The sequence below is a fragment of the Arvicanthis niloticus genome, chromosome 18, assembly GCF_011762505.2.
Source record: "Arvicanthis niloticus isolate mArvNil1 chromosome 18, mArvNil1.pat.X, whole genome shotgun sequence".
Classification (NCBI taxonomy): Eukaryota; Metazoa; Chordata; class Mammalia; order Rodentia; family Muridae; genus Arvicanthis; species Arvicanthis niloticus.
The window spans coordinates 37,200,870-37,224,391 of record NC_047675.1 but is presented as its reverse complement, the minus strand read 5'-3'; the positions used below and the strand labels follow the sequence as shown (position 1 = coordinate 37,224,391).

At 39.6% G+C, this 23,522-nt stretch overlaps 1 protein-coding gene across 1 annotated transcript in view; it reads left to right on the top strand.

Moving 5' to 3' along the window:
* The window catches only part of Glg1 (golgi glycoprotein 1), a 97,967-nt gene that overhangs the window by 42,042 nt on the left and 32,403 nt on the right, over positions 1-23,522 (top strand). Inside the window, exons 2-8 of the mRNA XM_034523078.2 lie at positions 8,796-8,828; positions 10,120-10,206; positions 12,147-12,362; positions 14,714-14,917; positions 16,337-16,408; positions 18,451-18,634; positions 19,368-19,582. Of these exons, the coding sequence (XP_034378969.1) occupies positions 8,796-8,828; positions 10,120-10,206; positions 12,147-12,362; positions 14,714-14,917; positions 16,337-16,408; positions 18,451-18,634; positions 19,368-19,582 (1,011 nt within the window). The remainder of the gene's footprint in view (positions 1-8,795; positions 8,829-10,119; positions 10,207-12,146; positions 12,363-14,713; positions 14,918-16,336; positions 16,409-18,450; positions 18,635-19,367; positions 19,583-23,522) is intronic.

Below are 23,522 nucleotides of genomic sequence, written 5' to 3'. Positions count from 1 at the left end.
TCTTCCTGGATCTTTATATAGGCTGCCACTACCAGAAGGCCCAGATTAAAGATGGATCTTCCCACTTCATATGATTTAATTAAGGGAAAAAAAAATCCTTCACAGGTGTGTCCAGCCACTTGGATTTTAGTTAATACCTCTAATGTACATATTAATGAAATATTCTAATATTACATCTATTTTAAGATCCATTAAAACATATGAGGCTGGGGAGCTACTTGGAAAAATGTTTGCCTTGCAAGCATGAGAACCATGCAAATCCACATGAAAAACTAAGTATGGTGTGCCCATTTGTGATCCTAATCATGGGGAAATGGAGATGTGTGGATCTGGAGGTCACTAGCCAGCCAGTGTAGCTTATTCATTGAGCCTTGGGTCTCAATGAAAGACCGTGTCTTAAAAAAACAAGGTGAGCAGACATTGAAGAATAACACCCAAGGTTGACCTGCCCCCTCCCCCTCTCAGACTCTGTCTGTTTGTCTCCCTCCCTCCCTCCTTCAATCTCTCCCTACTATACTTGAAAAAAAAAATTGTTTGTGGAAATTAGGTGCATTGTCTCCTGCTGTGTGCTCAGGTTGGCCTTTGGTTGGTTTCTTTGCTTCAGCCTCCCAAGTATTCTCCCACTTGTCCTTGCATAGAACTCATTCTCAGTGGTTCTCAACTTTTCCTAGTGCTACAATCCTTTAATAACGTTGGTGGCACTCAACCATACAATTATTTTGTTGTTACTTCATAGCTGTCATTTTGCTATTATTATAAATTATAATATATATATTTAATACGTAGAATATTTGATATGTGATTCCCCAGAGGGGTCATGACCCATAGATTGAGAATCACTGATCTAAGTAATTCTTCAGATCTCCCTTAAAACCTACATTTGTTTGACCTGGAAATTTTTCTATACTACTGTATTCTGAACTACCTGAGATTAGATACTAAAGTCCTTAATTTTGTTCATGTCTTACAACAGTGCCTATTATAATTTGGGGGACATTATTACTGAATATGTAAGAGATCAGTATTGGCTCAGGAACCCCAAGACCAAGTTCTCAGCAGAAAGGAGATTTATTTACCTCAGAGGAACAGAGGGCAGAAAATAAGAGACAAAGACAGGAGATAGAGAATGAGGGAGAGGGGGAAGGGGTACTTGTGTCAGAGGGACAAAGGACTGCCTCTGGATAGAAAGGAGACAGACATGGCCCTTAGGAAAATTGTGATATATAAAGGTAAAGGGGAAACCTTGCCTTAGGATGGGGTGTTTACTTTTTAATTGGGCATGTTAATTAGGGGCTTTTAATTACTGAACTTCAATACTTTGTCAGCTGGACCTTGTTTGTCAGTTTCAGAAGGGGGAAGTGGACAAATAAGGGAATAAGCCTTGGTGGCTAGCTTCAGGAATGTAATCTAATGGTTTCTAGCAAGGCAGAGGGAGTCTGGGAGAAGGGCAAGGCCTGCCAGAACCATGCCTGCCACGCTCCAGCTGGCCAGAGTTCCCTCAAAATATATATTGGTTAATTCAGTTTGGGAATCATTTCACTGATGGCTAGAAAAATGGAAGAGCATTCTCATCTATATTCTCCCTCAGTAGTTCTGGGGTTTGTGTCCTGTGCTGTTCTTTTAGGATTAAAGATAATCAAGTGTGCCTACATAAATAGTTTGGAGGAAATAGGTGTTCTTAAGCCTGAAAATCACTAAGAGAAAGACCAAATCCATAATTGTACAATTAAAGCAAGCACAATTTAATGCCGCCCAGGTCCATACCGAGGATTCCTAAAGAATGGTGCTGAGTTAGGTCAGTCAGATACTCATAAAGGCAAAACCCACATGGCAACATACTTCCTGTCTTAGTCCAATCAGGAGCAAGTATACTTCCTGATTACTTTCTGCTTAGGTGTCTCCTGCCTGCCTACCTGTGATCCAGCACATCCTGTGCAATTGGGGCAACCAACCTTGTTTACTGAAGTGAAAAGATCTGACTTTTTTTGTTGTTGTTGTTTTTGTTTTTTTCGAGACAGGGTTTCTCCGTGTAGCCCTGGCTGTCCTGGAACTCACTCTGTAGACCAAGCTGGCCTCGAACTCAGAGATCCACCTGCCTCTGCCTCCCAAGTGCTGGGATTAAAAGATCTGACTTTTTATCTTACATGTACAGCCTCCAGCATACCAGGAAGTCAACTGTCCTTGGGCAAGTGGGGCTTATGGGTTATCTTTAGTTGTTACAATGTTTGGTGGAATGATTTGATTGGGGGTATTGTAGAATTAGTATATTCTGAGAAACAAGCCAGAGTTAGCACCCACATCTGTTTTGAAATTTCTGTATTTTAGTTTCTTCTTCTTCTTCTTCTCCTTCTCTTCCCCCCTCCTCCTCCTCCTCTTCTTCCTCCTCCTCCTTTTCCTCCTCCTCCTCCTCCTTTTTTTTTTTTTTTTTTTTTTTTTTTTTGTTTTGTTTTGTTTTGTTTTTTGAGACAGGGTTTCTCTGTGTAGCACTGGCTGTCCTGGAGCTCACTCTGTAGACCAGGCTGGCTCTGAACTCAGAAATCTACCTGCCTCTGCCTCCCAAGTGCTGGGATTGAAGGTGTGCGCCACCACCATCCCCCCCCACCCCCTGCATATTTTAGTTTCTTATCAAATGGCTAACCTATTTTCTTTTATGCTTTCTCTAGTTTATTTCCATTGGTAATGATGTGCCTATGTTCTCCAAGTTGCAGGATACTGTTCTGTTCCTCTGTCATTCCTCTCTTCTTTGATTCTAAAGACACTTCTAAGTTTTCAAAATTAATCACTTGTGATTTTACTTACAAGTTCTTAACAGCTTTCATGTCCCATGAATATTAAATGTTTGATATCATAACCTTGTATGTGGCTTTTTTCTAGAAAAACAAAATCTAGGAAGAAAATATAAAACAAGTTTATGTTTAGTTTGCAGGAGATGATGGGCTATGGGATGGTTTAGCAGACGGGGTGCTTGCTGCCAAGCCTAACCACCTGAATTTGATTCCCAGAATACATAAGGTGGAAAGAAAACCAGTTCCCACAAGTTGTGCTCTGATGTGGGAACATGCACACCCGTGTGCATGTACCATGCACATGTCTGTGTGTGTGTGTGTGTGTGTGTGAGAGAGAGAGAGAGAGAGAGAGAGAGAGAGAGAGAGAGAGAGAGAGAGTCAAAACAATCACTAAAAAAGTTGAAAAAACAAGCACTGGCTTCTAAAGTTGCAGTTCTTCTGTGTTTTATTATGTCACAAATCAGAAATTATTAATGAAATATGAAAATACAGAAACACAGTTGTCTGTTGTCAGTATATTGGCTCTTTTACTAGTTGAAGGTTTGAGGATCTTATTTACTGTTTCCCCCATAAGGATATTTGTTTTCTTGTGTGCGGGTATGCAGGTTATTTGATTAGGCTTCACTCCAGACAGGAGGCTAGATTCAGCATCTGCTTCCTGTGTCTGCTCCATGCTAACAGAGCCTGGACACTCTTTTCAATAGGAGACAAGAGTTCTAGAATACAGTGTGCTAACCCTACAAATGTGAGGAGGAATACCACTGACCCAAATCATAGCCAAATTAATTAAAGCAAACTTTTAATTTATGGACACAGGCTGTCTTTCCTTAAGGTGAAGTTCAAGAGATCGTGGACATGGGGAAGACAAGGGCTTTTATAGTTCAGGAGTAGGGAGTTCCAAATGGGGGATTTGACAAACAAATAGGTGGGGTTACAGAAGCAGAACATAAGCATTACAACTTGGTTATAACAACCTCCTGAAGCAAAGACCTGCTTGCAAGGTGGTCTTAATAGCCTCTTGAAGCAAAGATGTAATTGCCATTTCCGGGAACAGGCAGTACAGAACCATTTGTAGTTAAGGTTACAGGTAGGGCATAGCCCAACCCTTGAGAAACAGATTTAATCATAAACAAGAATGATTCTAGTTTGTCTTTGCTATAAGATGGCTTTCAAGCCTACGATGGGGTTTTATCAACAAGCCAAATCTCCAACATTTGTTTTACTTATAACTTCTGTCCATACCTTTTTTTTTTTTTTGAAGTGGAACTAGAATTTTACTTTTTTTCATTAATTTATTTATTTATTCACTTTACATCCCAATATCTGCCCCACCACCTCCCAGTTCCCCCCCCTTATACAGCTCCTCCCCCTCTTTCCCTCCTCCCCTCCTCTTCTCCTCTGAGAAGAAGCCCCCCCCCCAGGGTATCACCCCACCTTGGCAATGAAGTCACTGCAGAACTGGGCACATCTCCCACTGAGGCCACATAAGGCTGCCAATCAGAATTCAAAGGCAGGCATCAGGTACAGAGACAGCCCCTGCTCCAGTTGTTGGGGACGTGCATGAAAACTAAGATGTATATCTGCTACATACATGTGTGGGCCTAGATATAGCCCGTGTTCACCCTTTGGTTGTTGTTTTAGTCTTTGGGGGACACCCCCCCCCCAAGAATTCAGGTTAGTTGACTCTGTTGGTCTTCCTATGGAGTCCCTACAGGTCTGAAATAGGATTTCAATATGTAGCCCTGGCTGGCCTGAGATTTACTATAAAGACTAGGCTAGCCTCAAAGAGATCCCTCTTGCCTCTGCTGAGGTGTGTGTCACCACCACCCCCCTTTTTTTTTTTAATTTTTAAATTATATTTTACTTATTTAATGTGCCTATGTGGATTAATTCCATTTTAAATGGATTTTATAAATAACTATGATGTTAATTCCTATTCTGAATTGAATTAATAGTTCAGTAGAAGTATTTTTCTTAATACTTAGTGTAATTTTTTGACTTGCTAATAATTCCTTTCTCAATTAAAAAATTATGTATGTGTACATGCAAGTGTGCATATGTCAGAGCACACTCATGGAAGTCAGAGGACAGCTTTTGGAGTTGGTTCTAGACTTCTACCATGGGGTTTCCAGGGATAGAATTTATGATGTCTGATTTCTTTCTGTGTGTTAGAAACAAAGAAAGAGTAGTCTCGATGTAGGAAACATAGGAACAGAGTAAAGCATCTGAACAAGCCAATTGCTTTTTTCAAAAAGAATATAGCATTGTCCAAGCCAGGTTAGTATGAACACAGCGGCAGGAAGTTCACTTACTTTTTATTCTAATTCTGGCCAGGTATTCAGGTACTGTGTCTTCCCCACAAGCTTTAGGCCAGCCTCATATCATAGTCTTTCTACTTGGCTAGTTTTAAAAGAAGGATAGGGTCAGCTGCTAAGTCATCTGGAATATAGAGAAAGTGAGGGAACCAATGCTTTCTACAAACAAAAGTTTTATGTTGGGAAGATTAAAAGATTTGTATAAAAGTTTTAAAGGTGAGGTAAGTTGACATTTTTCTCTGGGCTAGAGGTTTTATCCTGTCAAGCCATCTTGCCAGCCCAACATTCTAGTTTTCAACACTGTAGACATAAGAAATTTGAAAAATAGGTGCTTGTAGAGATGGCTTAGTAAGAGCCAGGTATTCATTCAGGTTCTGTTTTTCCAGAGGGCTGGACATGAGCACTCACACATCTGGCAGTTACAACCACCAGGAATGTCAGTTCTTTTGGCCTCCTTGGTCACATGAGTGCATATAGTGTGCAGATAGGCAAGGAGACAAACGCATAAAATAAACAAATCTTTAAGAAAGGAAAGAAGAAGGAAATTTGAGCCAGGCGTGTTGGTGTACACTTTTAATCCCAGCACTAGGAAGCATAGGTAGGTGGATGTATATGAATTTGAGGCCAGCTTGATCTACAGATAAGAGTTCCAGGATAGCCAGGGCTACATAGAGAAAATCTGTCTGGAAAAAACAAAAGAAAGAAATGTGAAAAAATAGTATATAGAAGTTCAGTGTACTTCTATATACTATAGTTCATAGAGCCCTTTCTTATAGTAACATTAAATTTCTTTTTCATTTTGGTTTGGCTGTCCTGGATCTCACTCTGTAGACCAGACTGGCCTTGAACTCAGAAGATCCTCCTGCCTCTGCCTCACAAGTGCTAGGACTAAAGGCATGTCCCACCACCGCCTGGCCAAATTTGTTTTTCTTTTAAACTAATGTTTATTTTTATGTGAAAGCTGTTTCATTTTCCAAAGAACTTTGCCATGTGTGATTTCATTTTTCTCATTGCAGTAACTAGCTGTTACTACACTTTTGGACAGACTGCTCTATTTTGTCAGGCAGTAATTATTTTTACATAATTTTCAGCTGTACCACTTCACAGTGAATTTTGCTCTACTTTACTTACAAATGTAGCCTACAGAGAAATGGACAGCAAATAAACTGGCCTTTCTCAGTAGCTCAGCTGGTAGCGAGGCCTCACTCTCAGGACTGTTACAGCAGCAACCTGGCCAAGAGGTTTGCTTCCCCTATGCCAGGCACACAGTGGGTAAACTAAACCAATGGACTTTGAACTCAAAACATGTAGGTGCAAATTCTGGCCCTGTCACTTGTGTGACTGGGTTACCTAAACTCACCATTGCTAGTTCTTCAGTTTAAAAAAAAAAAAAAAAAAAAAAAGAGTGGTGGGACATGCCTTTAAATCCATCACTATGGCAGAGGCAACAAACATGGGTCCAAGTATCTGTCCACTGTCACAAATTCAGTGATTTATAATAATAAAATGGCAAAAAATAGAAATTAAAGTTACTTTAATTTTTTTTAAAAAGGAACTCAAGAATGAAGTCATTAAATATACTAAGTGCATTTTAAGTGGATTTAACGTGCATTTCCCAAGCTGTCTATCTCAAATTCTAGTCTTAGAGTCAAGGGTCTGGGGTAAGTACAAAGATACTGGGTATCATTAGATCTAAACCACAAGTAAGTTCCTTTGGGAAATCCATGGCAGTCGTTCTTTGCTATCGAGGATTCTGTTGGTCTTCTCATGAGCAGTCCCTTTTGTGCCTTCTTTACCCCTCTCTTCTTTAAATTATTGCTTTCTTGTGTATTTTTTCTAGACCATATGCAGCTAACAAAGGAAGAGTTCAGGGGTAGGATGGAGAACAAAACCAGAGTGATAGTGTCCCATTGAGCTCCTGACCAGCCAGGCTGGCATGGCTGAGATTGGAGGCTTGTCGGGAATTTCAGGGCACCTGCCTGGGCAGCATAGAAAACAACAGGATTCCTCCTGGCACAATCCCTTATTTTTGTTTTGTTTTATTTTTTAATGTATTTACTTATTTTTATTTTATTTATTTTGTTTTTGGCTTTGTTTTTATTTCAAAATGAATGTATAGGTGAGTGTGTGTGAGTGTAGCTGCCTATGAAGTTTATGGAGCTGGAGGTACAGGCAGTTACTAGACATCCAACATGGGCGCTGGGAACTGCACTCAATCCTCTGCAGGAGCAGCCTGCACTCTCAACTACTGAGCCATGGGCCTTCCCAGAATCCTGAATTTTTAAATTGTAGTTAACTAATTAATTAATTTTGTGGAACAAGTCCTCTCACATTAAACCCAGTCTGGCCTTAAAGTCACAGCATGACTCAGGCTGACTTCAAGCTAACACCACCCCTCCTGTCTCAGCCTCCCAAGTACAGGGATTACAAACCCAAACTGAGGTATTCAACTACTCTTAGTTTTTGAGACAGGGTCTGGCTATATAGCCTAGAGTTACCTCCAATCCACATTCCTCCTGTCCTAGTTTCAAAATGCCCTAAATTAGTTTTTAAACCATTTTTGGACCTCCTGTGCACTCTGATAAGCCTAGGACTTGTTTGCTTGCTTTGGTTTTGGGGGACGTGGTTCTGAGGTAGAATCTCACTATGTAGCTCAAGCCTCAACATTGTGGTCATCCTCTTGTCTTAGCCTCCCAAGTACTGGAAGTGATCCACCATACCCAGTTCAGGAACCCTGGATTGTATGTAGACATCTAATTTCTCATTAGTTTTAAAAAAAAAAAAAAAAAAAAAACCAACCCATACTGACCCTCAGTGTGTGATGTTTTATTTTATTTGAGATGGTTCTCACTGTGTAGACTAGGTTAGCCTGAAATTTACATTGGTCCACCTGCCTTTGCCTTCTCAGTGCACCTGGCTCTAGCTGGTCCTCTAGTTTCTTTTTAAATTAATTTTAATTGTATGTTTTGTGATTTGTGTGCATGTATGTCTGTGCACCACATGCGTGCAGTGCTTATGGAATCCAGAAAAGGGACATTTGATCCCTTGGAACTGGAGTTACAGATGGTTGTGGGTAGCCATGGGAGTGCTAGAAACTGAGCCCAGGTCTTTGAGAAGAGCTGCCTGTGCTCCTAACCACATAGCCATCTCTCCAGACTCTCCTCTGTAGCATTCAAAGTTAGAAAATGTCATTTAAGCCGGGCGGTGGTGGCACACGCCTTTAATCCCAGCACTTGGGAGGCAGAGGCAGGCGGATTTCTGAGTTCGAGGCCAGCCTGGTCTACAGAGTGAGTGCCAGGACAGCCAGGGAACCCCGTCTTGATAAACCCCCCCAAAAAGAAGAAAGAGGAGGAGGAGGAAGAGGAGGAGGAAGAGGAGGAGGAGGAAGAAAGAAAGAAAATGTCATTAAAAAAAAGAAGAGCACTAATGTTGCTGTTGCATTATTGTGTTAGTATATTTTCCCATTTCTACATACCTGTGACACAGAAAGGATTGTTTCTCATATGTACCTTTCTGGTAAATTTACCCTCAGAGATCTGCAAGGTCTGTCGGCTCCAGTTTACTCCTGTGCTAAAAAGACATTTGATTAAATATTCAGATTCTGGTTTTGACTTTTTTTGTGATGTTTGAAAACTTAAGGGGTTGGTTTTTTAGTGTTTGTTTGGTTTTTTAAACATTGCTTTTTTTCTTCTAGCCCGAGAACGAGATTTCTTCAGACTGCAATCATGTAAGTATGGATTTTCAGTGACTCACCATCTGTGCTTTATAAATATGATGACAGATTTTGGGATGCTCTTTCATTTTTTTCTGGAAGCTTTATATTTTCTCTGATGTTTTAAATGGATAATAAGCCTTGTTTAAGGAACTTTATAAACACCATTTCACTGTAGGAATCATTAGGCTTGGCCAATAATAATTACTCATGGCCTTTCTTATTACAGTTGCCATATAAAAAGAATTAGTTCCCTGCTTATCAAGTCAACAGCTTTTGTTGTTGTTGTTGTTGTTGTTGTTTTGTTTGTTTGGTTGGTTTGGTGTTTTTTTTTGTTTGTTTGTTTGTTTTTTTGAGACAGGGTTTCTTTGTGTAGCCCTGGCTGGAACTCACTCTGTAGACCAGGCTGGCCTTGAACTCAGAAATCCGCCTGCCTCTGCCTCCCAAGTGCTGGGATCAAAGGCGTGCACCACCGGCCAACAGCTTCATTTTAAAATTCTTTCATTGAGATATCTACTGTATAGTAGCACCCTCAAAAGAGAGGGCTATGCCACAGTAGTAGTTAGTCTCAGCAGGCATAACACCTGTATACATTAAATAAATACAAAGCAAAACCAAAAAACTAAACCATGAATGATCAAATGTTTTCAGGGAATAAAGCTGGATGTTCCTGGAAACTATAATCTGAGCAGCTTTCCTTAAGGCTGATCTAAGGAAAATACTAATTTGTGAAATCTCAGACAAACCGTGCCACATGTGAGCATTTGGGGCTGCCTTTTTGGAAACAGATATTTTTTCCAAAACTTTATCAGGGACCGCTTTAATATTTTTCTTAATACCATATAATTTTTTTAAAAATTTTTACTTTTAATTAAGTGTATCTATCTGTGGGTTGTGTATGTGGGTGCAGTGTCTATGGAGGCCAGAAGAAAGTATCAGATGACCCAGAGCTGGATCTTTAAGCAGTTTTGAGCCTCAGAACCTGAGTTCTGGAACTGTCTTCTGCATGAGCAGTATGTGTTCTTAGCTACTGAACCATTTCTCTAGCTTCTGTGCCACATAATTTTAATTCATAGCTTTAAAAACATCATTTATCAGGAAAGAAGAAAGAACATCTGAATGCTGGGTGCTGCTTTATGTTTGTAAATATTTTGTGCTTTTTTCTATGAATGTTATGACTTTTGTGTTACTGGAAATGTAAATGTGCTTTGTGTGACTGTACAATTAGTTTTTGTCATTTATAATAATCACTGATGATAAATTTCATGGTGATTTTTGTTTTGTTTTCTTCTTCTCTTGAACCCAGTTGTTGTGGAATTACAAGCTGAACCTGACTACTGATCCCAAATTTGAATCTGTGGCCAGGGAGGTTTGCAAGTCAACTATTTCCGAGGTAAAGTATGAAATAATTTTGTGGCTATTGTAGGACAAAGTAGCGTCTGTTGACCCACTCCTCATTAGGAGAATGACTCAGTTTTTGTTTTCTCGGCATCCTCATCTGTCTTGGTTGTGATACAAGAAGGATGTGTAACTACCCACAGACACAGCAGGGTGAGATCAGGCTCTGTTGTTTCCCAGATGTTCAGTACAGCTACTGAGGTTGTCAGTAGATTTCCCTGGAGGTCTATAAACCTTCCTAAGTGACTTAGCTCTGCAGTTGGGTTGGTTGAGCATATGTATAATGGGTATTAGTGTTTAAAATAACCAATGTTGATATAATTACATTGTAATTTAATATAATGACAGAAACAGTTAAAGAAACTATGTGTCTCTGTATGGATGTTTTGTTTTGAGATAAGGTCTCACAGTGTAGCCTTGGCTGGTTAGGAACTCATTATGTAGAACCTTTGAGATCGATCCACTTGCCTCTACCTGCAGAGTGTTGGAATCACCCCCATTGATTTGGCTGCCCCTCTTTCATTGTAGTAGTGCCACTGTCCCCTATGGCCTTCTGTAGTGTTATAAACATCCCAGTACCAAAGACACGTTCTCCCAATAGGGAGATTATACTGGAACCAGGACAATTAACCTCCAAGACTGTACATGCAGTCAAGGCTCACTTCTAAACTCAAAGTCCTTCTTAGCCCCTAGGTGCTGGTATGATAAGCATTCACCACAATACATGGTCCCTGGGCGATTTAACTGGTTCTTCTGATTGTCTAAACAATTGGGGTTAAGGGCAATGGAGGAGTGGATGTAGGGAGAGTGTGTGTGTTAGGGGATTGGGAGGAGGGGGAACTGCAGTAGGATGTAATGAAAGCGAAGAATAAATAGAAAAGAAAATTGGGGTTCACCTGTAATTTTAGTGCTTAGGAGGAAGAGGCAGGGAGATCTGAGTTTGAGGCCAGCTTGGTCTATGTAGTGAGTTCCAAGAGAGCCAGAGCTACATAGAGAGACCCTATCTCCCCCATCTCCCAAAATGGGGGATTTCCACAGTTTCTCTGTTTGAGTGATTGACTGAGGAACATAATTACTGCTGTCTTTTAAATGGTGTTTGAAGGTTGAGTGGTTCTCAACCTTCCTAATGCTGCCAACCTTCAATATATAGCTCCTTCAGTTGTGGTAATCCCCACCCATAAAAGTTATTTTTTGTTGGTACTATATAACTGTAATTTTGCTACTGTTATGAATTGTGATATAAATATCTGACTTTTCTGATGGTCTTGGGTGGCCTCTGTGAAAGGGTCATTTGAACCCCGACCCTCACCCCACTCCTCCAAGGGGTATTGACCCACAGGTTGAAAACCATTGATACAGATGGAACAAATTAGTCAAGGTATAAGAAAAAGGCCTCAAGCTCTATGCCCCACTCCTGGATCCCACTCTGTAGGAATCTAGAATAACTCTAAACCTTGTTCTTCCAGATTTTTATGGAGACTTCATTGCATAACTAATATATAAAGTGGGTGGAGAAATCCAGCTGGGCCTGTCAGCATTCTTCTTGGCCTTTGCAGCATTCTGTGGTACTGACCTGATGCTATGGAATAAGAGGGTTTTCATGACCTACCAGGGAATGAATGATAGTTGAGGAGTTCAGAGAAGGCAACAGCTGTCTCACAGAATGACATTGTCTTTCCTTAAAATCAGTGTATTTCTAATCATCCTCTTTTTTTGACTCCTATGTAAAGAGCTTTTAATCTCAGAACTCAGGAGGCAGAGTGGGTAGATCTCTTAAGTTGATGGTTAGCCTACTATATTGAGAGTTCCAAGCCAGGCAGGGCTCCATAGTAAGAAATTACTTCTAGCAAGTAACAACAACAAAATAAGTTTGATGTAAATATGGTTTCTTGAATTTACACCTGTAAAGCAGCCACTTTTCCTTTTTTGAAACAGATTAAAGAATGTGCTGAAGAACCAGTTGGAAAAGGTTACATGGTTTCCTGCTTGGTGGATCACCGAGGCAACATCACCGAGTATCAGTGTCATCAGTACATTACTAAAATGACAGCCATCATTTTCAGTGATTACCGCTTGATCTGTGGCTTCATGGATGACTGCAAAAATGACATCAACCTCTTGAAATGTGGCAGCATTCGTCTTGGGGAAAAGGTATTTACTACATACTTCTCCAATGAACCAGTGAACTTAATAAATGAAAACCATTGTGTAACTCACATCAGAGAAAACTAGCCTTGAAGTGGTCTTTCAAATTTAAAAAACAAAACAAAACAAAACAAAACAAAAAAACTTGTACAATTTTTTCAGTCCAAGACTGATTGAATTAGGACATTTTGTGAGTTTGTGACAAAATATTTCAATATTTATATTAGCTGTTTTCCATGTTGCTGTAACAAAATACCTACCAGAAGCAACTTAAGGAAAGAAGGATAGATTTATTTGGTCTTCCTAGGCAGATAGCATACAGTGAGAGCCTGGGATGGTTGGTCACATTCCACCCACAGCAAGGAAACAGAGAGAGACAGTTGCTGCGCCGCTTGCTGTCTTTTTTATTCCATTCAGGACCTCTCCCACTTTTTCACATTACTCTTCTTTCAGTTCTTTGAGGTAAACCTCTCTGGAAACACCCTCACAAACCCACCCAGAGGGTTACCTCCTAAGTGACAAAAACCCATCAAATTACCAGTTAAATATTCTTCATCACTTTTGTTTTCTGGAAGAAGAGAAATTAAGAATGGTGAAGCTACTTCTCACTAGCAAGAAGAAAAATGTCTTGTGAACTGATTAACTAAAGAACTGATTATAATAAAGACAGAAATGAAATAACTACTCGACTAGTTTCTTCTTCCTTAGTACAACTGATCTTCCATTCGAAATTATTAGTCCAGTGGTTCTCAACCTTCTTACTGCTTTGACCTTCATTTAACACAGTTCTTCATGTTGTGATAACTTTCAGCTTCCCTGACTTTTTGAGGAAGGCTGCCAGAGCTCTGACAAACTCCTGCTGGTTAATGTCTTTTACAGTAACTCCAGGCATCCCCTCCCCTGCCTACCTAACCCTCTGGGCTCCTGGTTTGTGGTGATCAGGCATGTCCGGGCCTGCCACTTGCACGTGGCTGCCTCTTTTTTTTTTCTTTTTTCCTTCCCTCCCTCCCTCCCTTCCTTCCTTCCTTCCTTCCTTCCTTCCTTCCTTCCTTCCCTCCCTCCCTCCTTCCCTTTCTCCCTCCCTCTCTCCTTCCCTCCCTCCCTCCCCCCTCCTTCTCTCTCCTGTCTGTCTGTCTGTCTGTCTGTCTGTCTGTCTGTCTGTCTGTCTGTCTTGTTTGCTTGTAAATACATAGGATTTCATGTTACCCGGGCTGGCCTCAAGTTCACTGTGTAACTGAGACTAGTCTTAAACTCCTGACCATCCTGCTCCAGCTCCAAGTTAGTGCAACGGATTATAAACCTGTACCAACATGTCCAGTGAGCCTTATATAGAGTTACCTCACATATACAATCTCCCAGTGCTGGAGATTGAATCATGAGCTGTGTATATTAGGCAAGCACTCTACTGCTGAGCTGTATCCTCAGCCTTAGACATATAAGCGTCATTGCCAAATATTTGTATATGATTCAGTTACTGAATGGACAGAAGAAACTCAGGGTACCTTTGCAAATATCTTTATTTTGGGAAAAAATGTAGCCTTGGGTAGTGGCACATACCTATAATCTCGTAATCCCAGTGCTTGACCAAGGTGGGGTTTTTTTGGTTTGTTTGTTTGTTTGTTTTGTTTTTTTTTGTTTTTGTTTTTTTGGTCTCAAGTGCCTACTACTACCAAGTTCTTCCTCCAAGTGCCAAGTGCCTAATACTTAATAATTTGTTCTGTCTGCCTCTCACCTTTTATATGTCTCACTTCTAAGCCACGCCTTTAAATCATGAGTTTAGGTCTTATCTCTAAATCTGATCTCTAAGTCACACACCTTTAAGTCTCACACACCCAAGGGAAAATCCTGGGTATCTAAAACAAGATGTTATCAGAGTGTGCTCAGCTGTTGTAGGCTGTTGTAATCAAGTCTCTTGTCAGGGTATATGGCTCAAGATGGCTGCAAGGATGATAGCTGCGTCTGTGGCTCCCCACAACTAAATAAGTGATGTAATCAGCCTGACAGTGGTGGGGCACGCCTTTAATCCCAGCACCTGGGAGGCAGAGGCAGGTGGATTTCTAAGTTCAAGGCCAGCCTGGTCTACAGAGTGATTTCCAGGAGAGCCAGGGCTATACAGAGAAACCCTGTCTCAAAAAACAAAAAAAAAAAGAAAAAAAAAAGAAAAAAAAATAAGTGATGTAATTAAAAAAGTTTAAAGCCTACTGCCTTAGTCGGGGGAGGTGGTGTCCTAACATTTAAACCATACTAATTTTTTAACTTTTGAGCCATCTAACCAGTCTCTGTACACCCATTTCTTTAACCAAATGTTTATTTGAATACTGTATGGTGAAAGTTTTAAAATATTTTTGCTGTTTTAGGATGCGCATTCACAAGGTGAGGTGGTGTCATGTTTGGAAAAAGGCCTGGTGAAAGAGGCAGAAGAAAAGGAGCCCAAGATTCAAGTCTCAGAACTTTGCAAGAAAGCCATTCTTAGGGTAGCTGAGCTGTCCTCGGATGACTTTCATTTAGACCGTCATTTGTATTTTGCTTGCCGAGATGATCGGGAACGCTTTTGTGAGAACGTGAGTCACTAAGAAGCTATTTTTCCTTTCTTTTTAAGTGTATCTTTAGTATTGTATATCAGAATGTAATATACCAGCACAACCTTCACAAATAGGAAAACTGCTGAAGCAGAAGATGGAATTAATCCCAAGATACAAAAGATAGTTTTGGATACTCAGTCTAGAAGATGTAGCATCTAGTTAACAATTTGTTTCTGATACTCTACACATTATTTTGTCTTCTTTCTTTTATCTTTCATTTTAGGTTTGTTTGTTTTTATAGACAGGGTCTCTCTGCATGGCCCTGGTTGTCTTGGAACTCACTATTTAGATAGACCAGGCTAGTCTCAAGTTACCTGCCTCTGCCCTCTGAATGCTATGATTAAAGGTGTGGGCCACCATGCTTGATACAATTTCAGTTGTTGAAAACCTGTCTTACCTGTGGTGCAGTGGTAGGACACCACTTTAATCCAAGCGCTGAGGAGGCAGAGGCTATCACATCTTGAGTTTGGCTATAGTCTGCTCTAGAGAAGGAATTCCAGGACAGCCAGGGCTATATACAGACACTTTTTCTCAAGAAAAACAGAAAAAAGAAAATCTATTTTATCTATAAGAATCTTATTTTACCAGGAAGTCTTGTTCATATCCTATGGCTAAAGCTCTGTTACATTATATTTTTATATGGTTTTAATTAAGGTTAATAAAATAGATAGTGACTGGGTATGGTGGCAGGGGCAGGTGGCTCTTGTGAGTTTGGGGCCAGCCTGGTCTACAGAGTGAGTTCTAGGACAGTTAGGGCTACATAGAGAAACCTTGTCTGAAAACAAACAAACAGGAAATAGAAGTTATCTAACTTTAAAACCAAGTCCTTGGATAGAGCTTGCTGGTTCATTAGACAACTTTCAGTCCCTCTGTCTACATTCCCTCCTGCTTTTCTTCCTTCTTTCCTTTGCTTCCTTCTTTTCTTTCTGTGCTGTGGATTGAATGCAGTACCTTATATGTGCTGGACTCCTGATCTTTGTATATGACCTGTCTTTTCTGACTCTTGTACGACCTCCCTTTCTGCCTGCTGTTTTGAATTTATTTATTTATTTATTTATTTGATTTTTTGAGACAGGGTTTCTCTGTGTTGTCCTGGCTGTCCTGGAACTCACTCTATAGACCAGTCTGGCCTTGAACTCAGAAACCTGCCTGCCTCTGTCTCCCAGGTGCTGAGATTAAAGGCGTGCGCCACCACTGCTGTTTTGAATTTATAAGATTAACTATTAGAGCCACTGATTAAAAAGTTTTATTGACTGTGGTATCAAATTGTAAGAGACTCCCTCTGATATGTCTCTGAGTTTTGTATTTATTTAATAGAAGTTCTATATAAGACTGGATATATCACAGCAAAACTACTTACTTAGCTAATAGTAATAATGTGTATGTTTTATCTTACAGACACAAGCTGGTGAAGGAAGAGTATATAAATGCCTTTTTAACCACAAATTTGAAGAATCCATGAGTGAAAAGGTACCTCTTTGAAAAGAACTAAAGTCTTACTAATTTCATAAAACTTTCACCAACTTTTGCTTCCTTTTTTGGTTTAGGTTTGAGTGATTGTTTCTGGAATACAGTCTCATAGCCCAGAATGGCCTTAAACTCACTATGGAGCCAAGGATTACCTTGAAATTCTGATCCTCCTTCCTCTACCTCCCAAGTGCTGGGGTTAGCATGTGCCACCATTCCCGGCTTTCATAGACATGCTCTTAGATAGTTTTCTTGTGGTATTTACAAAGGGTTGACTTCAAAACACTACCCACATACTCAAGCACCAAGAAACTTAGTGTTTCTTATATAAAAAGGACACAGTGTTTGTGTATAACTTAAGTACTTTCTCCTTTGAACTTTAGATAGTGCCTAGATTGTTTAAAATATTTCACATAATGCATAATGTTAGTTGCTACATTATATTGTTTAGGAAATAATGACTACAAAATCATCTGTGTAGTTAATGCAAACACATTTTCCTTTTTACCAAATATTTTCAAACTATGGATCTACAGAATTGCCTTTATCAAGGTATGAATGACTGATGAAGTATGTGCCCTCCAGATTTGAGACTTCTTTGTTTAAGTACATAAAATATATTTGGACACCTGGTATGCCGGTGCATGGGTGTAATACCTTTACTCAGAAGGCTAAGGCAAAAGGATCTAAAGTTTGAGACCAGTCTGGGTACATAGTCATACTCCATCTTAAAAGCAAGTAAAGCAGCCAGACAGTGGTGGCACACTCCTTTAATCCCCCCAGCACATGAAAGGCAGACACAGGAGGATTTCTGAGTTCGAGGCCAGCTTGGTCTACAAAGTGAGTTCCAGGACAGCCAGGGCTATACAGAGAAACCCTGTTTCAAAAAATAAAAACAAACAAACAAAAACAAAAGAACCAAAAAAGCAAGTAAAGTCTGGCATAATTGTTCAGAGGATAAAGAAACGTGCCACCAAACCTGATGACTTGAGTTTATCCCAGAGCCCACATGATTGGAGGGGGTCTGTACCCAGCTTCTGCAGGTTGTACTCTGACCTCCATACATGCTATAGTATACCCACCCTCTCCAGCACCCACACACTTACACACATAATAATAAATAAATGTTAAAAAAAATGTATTTGCCTCAAACCAAAAGGAGTGTGGTAGGGAGGGGGAAGATCCTCTAATCGTGATGCCTATATAGTGAAATATCATTTGGGAGTAACATTGAAAAAAAGTCTTAATTAGAATCACATTAATACTAGCTCTGCATACTCAGGTAGTATATGCTAACCACATCAATATCCTTCATAGATAGCCAGTTTAAGTTTTCACTATTATCTCATTAAATAGTCCTGTCACTAAATGGATACAAGAATCTTTTTAATACTTTAACTAACTTTGCAATTGTATCTTGTTTTCTTATACAGCTAAAGTATTTACTGTGCTCAGAGTAATAGAAACTTCTGTACAATAGAACATCCAAATACAATGTCAGCTGTCACTTTAGTTCTTGTGAAATTTATATCAAAAGTATGGTTGAAGAAAAAATAATACTTTGTGTCAAGTTTAGAATATTAGGACCCTCCAAAACCCTATGTGATATCCTTCTAGCAACAGTTATCCCCCAATTTACTGCCTAATCTCAGTTTCCCAGTGATGTACTTCTTACTCTTTCCATACTAGAGTCAGATTTTTTTATTATCATTTTTTTATGTATAAATGTTTTGTCTGCATATATGTAGATGCACTGTGTGTGTGTCAGCAGAAGTTAGAAGAGGGCTTCAGAAAGCACCCTTGGAACTGCGATTGTAGATGGCTATGAGCCACCATGTAGATGTTGAGAATGGAGCCTGGGTCCTCTGAAGAGACACAAGTGCTCATAACTGCTGAGTCATATCTCCAGACCCTAGAGCAGATCCACAACAGACGTACAAGTAGGCTTTTTTGTAAAGAGTGTACCATGCTTGGTTCTGAGCTTCTGTTTATCAGATAAGTCTCAGGGCAGATTTAAGGTTTCATTCCTTATACTCTTTCCTCAGTGTAGAGAAGCACTAACTACACGCCAAAAGCTCATTGCCCAGGATTATAAAGTCAGTTATTCATTGGCCAAATCCTGTAAGAGTGACTTGAAAAAATACCGGTGCAATGTGGAAAACCTTCCTCGGTCCCGGGAAGCCAGGCTCTCCTACCTTCTGATGTGCCTGGAGTCAGCAGTGCACAGAGGTGATGTCCTTTTTCCTTTTCTCCTTTCATTCCTTCTTCATTTCACATTCTGAGGCTTCTTGTACCTGTAATTAGTGGTTTTCTTCTGCATTTCTTTTAGACCTTTTGATTTTTTTTAGAATGACTACTGAAGCATTCTTTAGAAGACTGGGAGAAAATTATGTCACATGAGTTTTTGGTCAGAGTGATGTGACTTCAAATTCTGGCTCTATCACTAAACTCTGAGTAACTGGGCAACATTTATGTATTCGGAGTTGAGGACTGGGTGGTTGCTGCTTTTTAAGTTTTCCCTGTTCACATTTATAGCTGTCATGAATTTTTTAAGGATAGTCTTTTCCACAAACTTTAGCTGTATAGGGCAATAAAGATTGTTCTCAGTTTATTTACTGCCCCCGATAGTTTTCATATTGATATGTAGCATGAATGAGACCATGAGCTCAATCCCCTACATCAAAAAAAAAAGAAAAGGACTTCTTTTGGCAGAAGATTTGCATTATTAGTTGACATCTATAGTGCACAGCCCTGCAGGACAGACCTGGGTCTCTGCAGTCTAAGCTTTTTTGCTTGTGCTGCAAAAACTTTTGCCAAGTTCTAAGCATTTCAATCTAGATAGTAATTACATCTGGAAAGGCTGTGGCTTATTCTTTTCCAGACAGAAACATGTGTTTTAATGTGTAGAGCTTTCTGGTCCTCAAACTCACTTTTCGATACTATTTACTTACCCCTAACACAGGGCGACAAGTGAGCAGTGAGTGCCAAGGGGAGATGTTGGATTATAGACGCATGCTGATGGAAGACTTCTCTCTGAGCCCCGAGATCATCCTGAGCTGTCGAGGAGAAATTGAACACCACTGCTCTGGATTACATCGGAAAGGGCGAACCCTCCACTGTCTGATGAAAGTAGTTCGGGGTGAAAAGGGGAACCTTGGAATGAACTGCCAGCAGGCGGTAAGGAAAAATATTTCTGCTGCCACTTTGACTGTTTTCTTAGGATTACTATTGCTGTGATGCAACACCATAACCAAAAACAACCTGGAAAGAAAAGGTTTTATTTTAAATGCTATTCTTTCACATCGTAGTCCATCATTGATAGAAGTCTAGGCAGGAACTCAAGCAGGAATCTGGATGCAAGAGCTGATACAGAGGCCATCGAGGATTGCTGCTTGCTGGCTTGCCCCTTGTAGTTTGCTCATCTTACATTTTTATAGAACCCAAGACAATCTGCCCAGAGGTGGCCCCAAGCACAATGGACTAGGCTCTCCTCCACCCCCATCAATCATTAATTAAGAAAATGCCCTACAGGCTTGCCTACAGCCTGATCTTGTAGAGGCGGGTTTCTCAGTTGAGGTTCCCTCCTCGCAGACTCTAGTTCAAGTTGACATTAAAAATAGCCAGCACAATTGTCACATTTTACCTGACACATGGTTTCTTTGCATTACTTCTGACATCACAGTGAGCATCAGGTACTGAAGATACACAAAGATATTGTTGCTGTGGGGCAGATTTTTAATAAGGATGTAAAAGTTGTACACAACAAAGCTTGAGTTCATAATCAATAAAAATTGCTGTGGAGTTAGGTAAAGGAAATCCATTGTTTTCCTGTTTCTAAAGAACTTGCCAAGTTGGATTACAAAAGACAGAATAAAGGCAAATTGGTTTCCTCAAAGTGAAGAGAGGCTGTTGGCAGTGCCTGTCTTAACAAGTTCGATTGAGTTAACATTGAGAATTGACAAGAGTGGAAAATTTCAGGCATTTTACTTTTTTACTGATATGCCACAGGTCTGAAGGATCATTTTTTAGAATCAACTGTCTTTATTAAATCAGGGAAACTATAAACAGATCTTTCACCAGCTCCGAACTTTACAAACAAGAATATAAAGGTGGTTGATAAAGTGACTCTTGATCCAGTGTTCATAAGCAGTCCAGTAACTGAAAATCACAATATAGAGTTAACACAATACCAGAAAGTGCGTCTATCTCATTACCTTTGACCATGTTTGATATATTTATTGGATAAATCCTTGTGCAATTTAGAATACCAAGTGTAACCCTCCACAATGTAGCACTTTGCAATGCCTTTCCTTTTAAAACATGGAGGATACTTTTGTTTTATAACATAAATCACACTTTAGGAAACCACAATTCATTTGTTACTTTGTTTTGGGTATTTTTATTAAAAACTAAATACTACTTGAATTTTGCTTTCTAGATAATCATGTAAAATCAAAATTTTACAGTTTGTAACAAAATTTCATAGTCTGAAACACAAGTTTATGAGCTTTAGATATGGAGTCAGTTTCTGTTAACCGTGACCCGGAGTAGATAGTAACAGCAGTTACATTATACATCTTATGCTGTGATGGGAAGACAAATGCAGCCTCTTCTCTAAACCAGCAAAGTCAGCTAGAAGGAAGGCTTCTGGAGCCTGCTGTAGACTGTGAGGATGAGTGCACTGTGCTCCTGTAGTCCTGTTGGCAATGGCCCCGGGTGCCCTTTGTGCCAGTGAGTATGCCTGGCTGCAGTCCAGAATGAATCAGGAGACAGCCTCTGCTGGACTTGCTTTTCATCCTTAATTTCATCTAGTAAGGTTGTGGAAGGATAGAAAAAAAAAAAAAAGAATCTATCTATAGTCAGTTTACACCTATTGTAAACTGTTCAGGAAAAAATAGACTGGACTCAACTCTATTTTGAGGCACATAGTTCACTCTGGAGGTTTTTGGAAAGTTAGCTTGTAAAAAGAACTAGTGACTCAGCTTCAAAGATAAATAAGTTCCGCCTACACCACCCTTTGTGCCCAGAAGAAAGTGCCTTCCAAACCCAGGGGGTAAGCACAAATAGTGAACTGTGTGGTTTTGACTGCATTAAGACTGCTCAGGAAAGAAACACTTCATTTTATTGTATGGATTCTTCTTTTTTTTTTTTTTTTTTTTTTTTTTTTTTTTTTTTTTTTTTTTTTTTTTTTGCCTTTTCTCATAAAAACTAAAGGCAATTTCTCCAAAGGAGTCATCCTTTGTCTTCTCTATTATCTAGCCTTAGTCAAACTGAAGAATATATTCAAGCAATTTGGGTGGGTTTCTTTCACTTTGAAATTTTTCTTCCTTGACACAGCAGACTTTCTGTCTCTGGATTAATTTAGTGAACAGGTAATGGTTATCAGCAAGTACTAACTAACTGTAAAGTATGTGGATAATTATTATCCCTCCCTTTTTTTTTTTTTTTTTTTTTTTTTTTTTTGGTTTTTTTGAGACAGGGTTTCTCTGTGTAGCCCTGGCTGTCCTGGAACTCACTCTGTAGACCAGGCTGGCCTCTAACTCAGAAATCCACCTGCCTCTGCCTCCCAAGTGCTAGAATGATAATTATTATCCTAATGAGTATATACACTCCTCAAATTTACCAGTTATCAACTATTTTTTAATTGGATATTTTATTTATTTACATTTCAGATGCCTTTCCTTTCCCCCATTTCCCCTCCCTAGAAACCCCCTCTTTCATCTCCCCTCTCTTTTTTGCTTTTATACCACTTTAATTACATGCAAGTATTAAGGTCAGTTCTAGGTTGAGGAACTAGCAATACAATAGATGCAAATAGTCAAGGAACAAGCAAGACAGTAAACATAAATAGTCAAAGAACAAGCAAGGCAATAAACAAAGTTCCATGAACAGTCCCTTGATCTCTGTTTCTAGAGGCTTATCAGGATGACCAAAATATCTGAGCTAACTTCTTTGTCCTATCCCAAAGTCATTTTCATGTCTGAAGCCTACTTCCTTGTTCTAGCCTAAGATTTAGGTTCCTGTCCGAAATTACTTCTTTGTTCTAGCATAATGTCAAATTCCTGCCTGAAGCCCACTTCCTTGTCCTTGGCCCATGTCAGATTCTTGCCAGGCATCTAGTTACGACTATTAAGTTCTATTGGGTTATGACTAATGGAGTTTAGCCCATACTTTCTCACACCAGGGATGACTGCATAATATATTCTCCAGACAAATTCTCTCTGGAGCTTTGCTCAGAGTTTGTTGTTGTTGTTGATAATATCAGGGGCCAGAATGTATATACAATTATAACATCAATTTATATTCTTTTTTCTTTTGTTGTTTGTTTTGAGATAGGGTATCTCTTTGTAGTCCTGGCTATCCTAGAACTTGCTATGTAGATCAGGCTAACCTCGAATTCACAGAGATCTACCTGCTTCTGCCCCCCAAAGCCTTGGATTAAGGGCATTCCTTCTTCATTGCACCTGGCTCAGTCTGTATTCCAATTGTGTATTTTCCACTCCCAACACTGAATTCTAAAATGGCAATAATTCCTTGAATTATTAGCCTACTAGACTCCATGGGATATTTGAAAAAGATGTTACTATCTTGATGTTAGTCATCAGGTGTCACAGTTTACTCACAAAGTAATTTTCCTACCAGCAAACTACAATATTCTTTCGCTTTTCTAAATTACCACCAGAAATTTATAGAAATACCTTCTATCCAAAAATATTGATATTTTCCCTATATTTCTCTCTTAATGATTCTTCCTAGGATAATAGAATTAGGATCTTTATTTTCTTTTATCTGAAATCTGTAAGTATGTAAAGGGTCAGAGCTTTCTTTTCTTTTTTCTTTTTTATTTTTCCTTTTGGTTTTTCGAGACAGCGTTTCTCTGTATAGTCCTAGCTATCCTGGAACTCACTCTGTAGACCAGGCGGGTCAGAGCTTTCATATGAACTACTGTGGGATCCCAGGTCAGATGTGTACAGATCAGAGAAGGCTCCAAGAAAGGATAAACCAGTGACACAGAAAGTGTCTAAACCTTGTCTGTCTGTTTGTTTGTTTGTTTGTTTGTTTAGACAGGGTTTCTCTGTGTGGCCCAGGCTGTCCTGGAACTCACTTTGTAGACCAG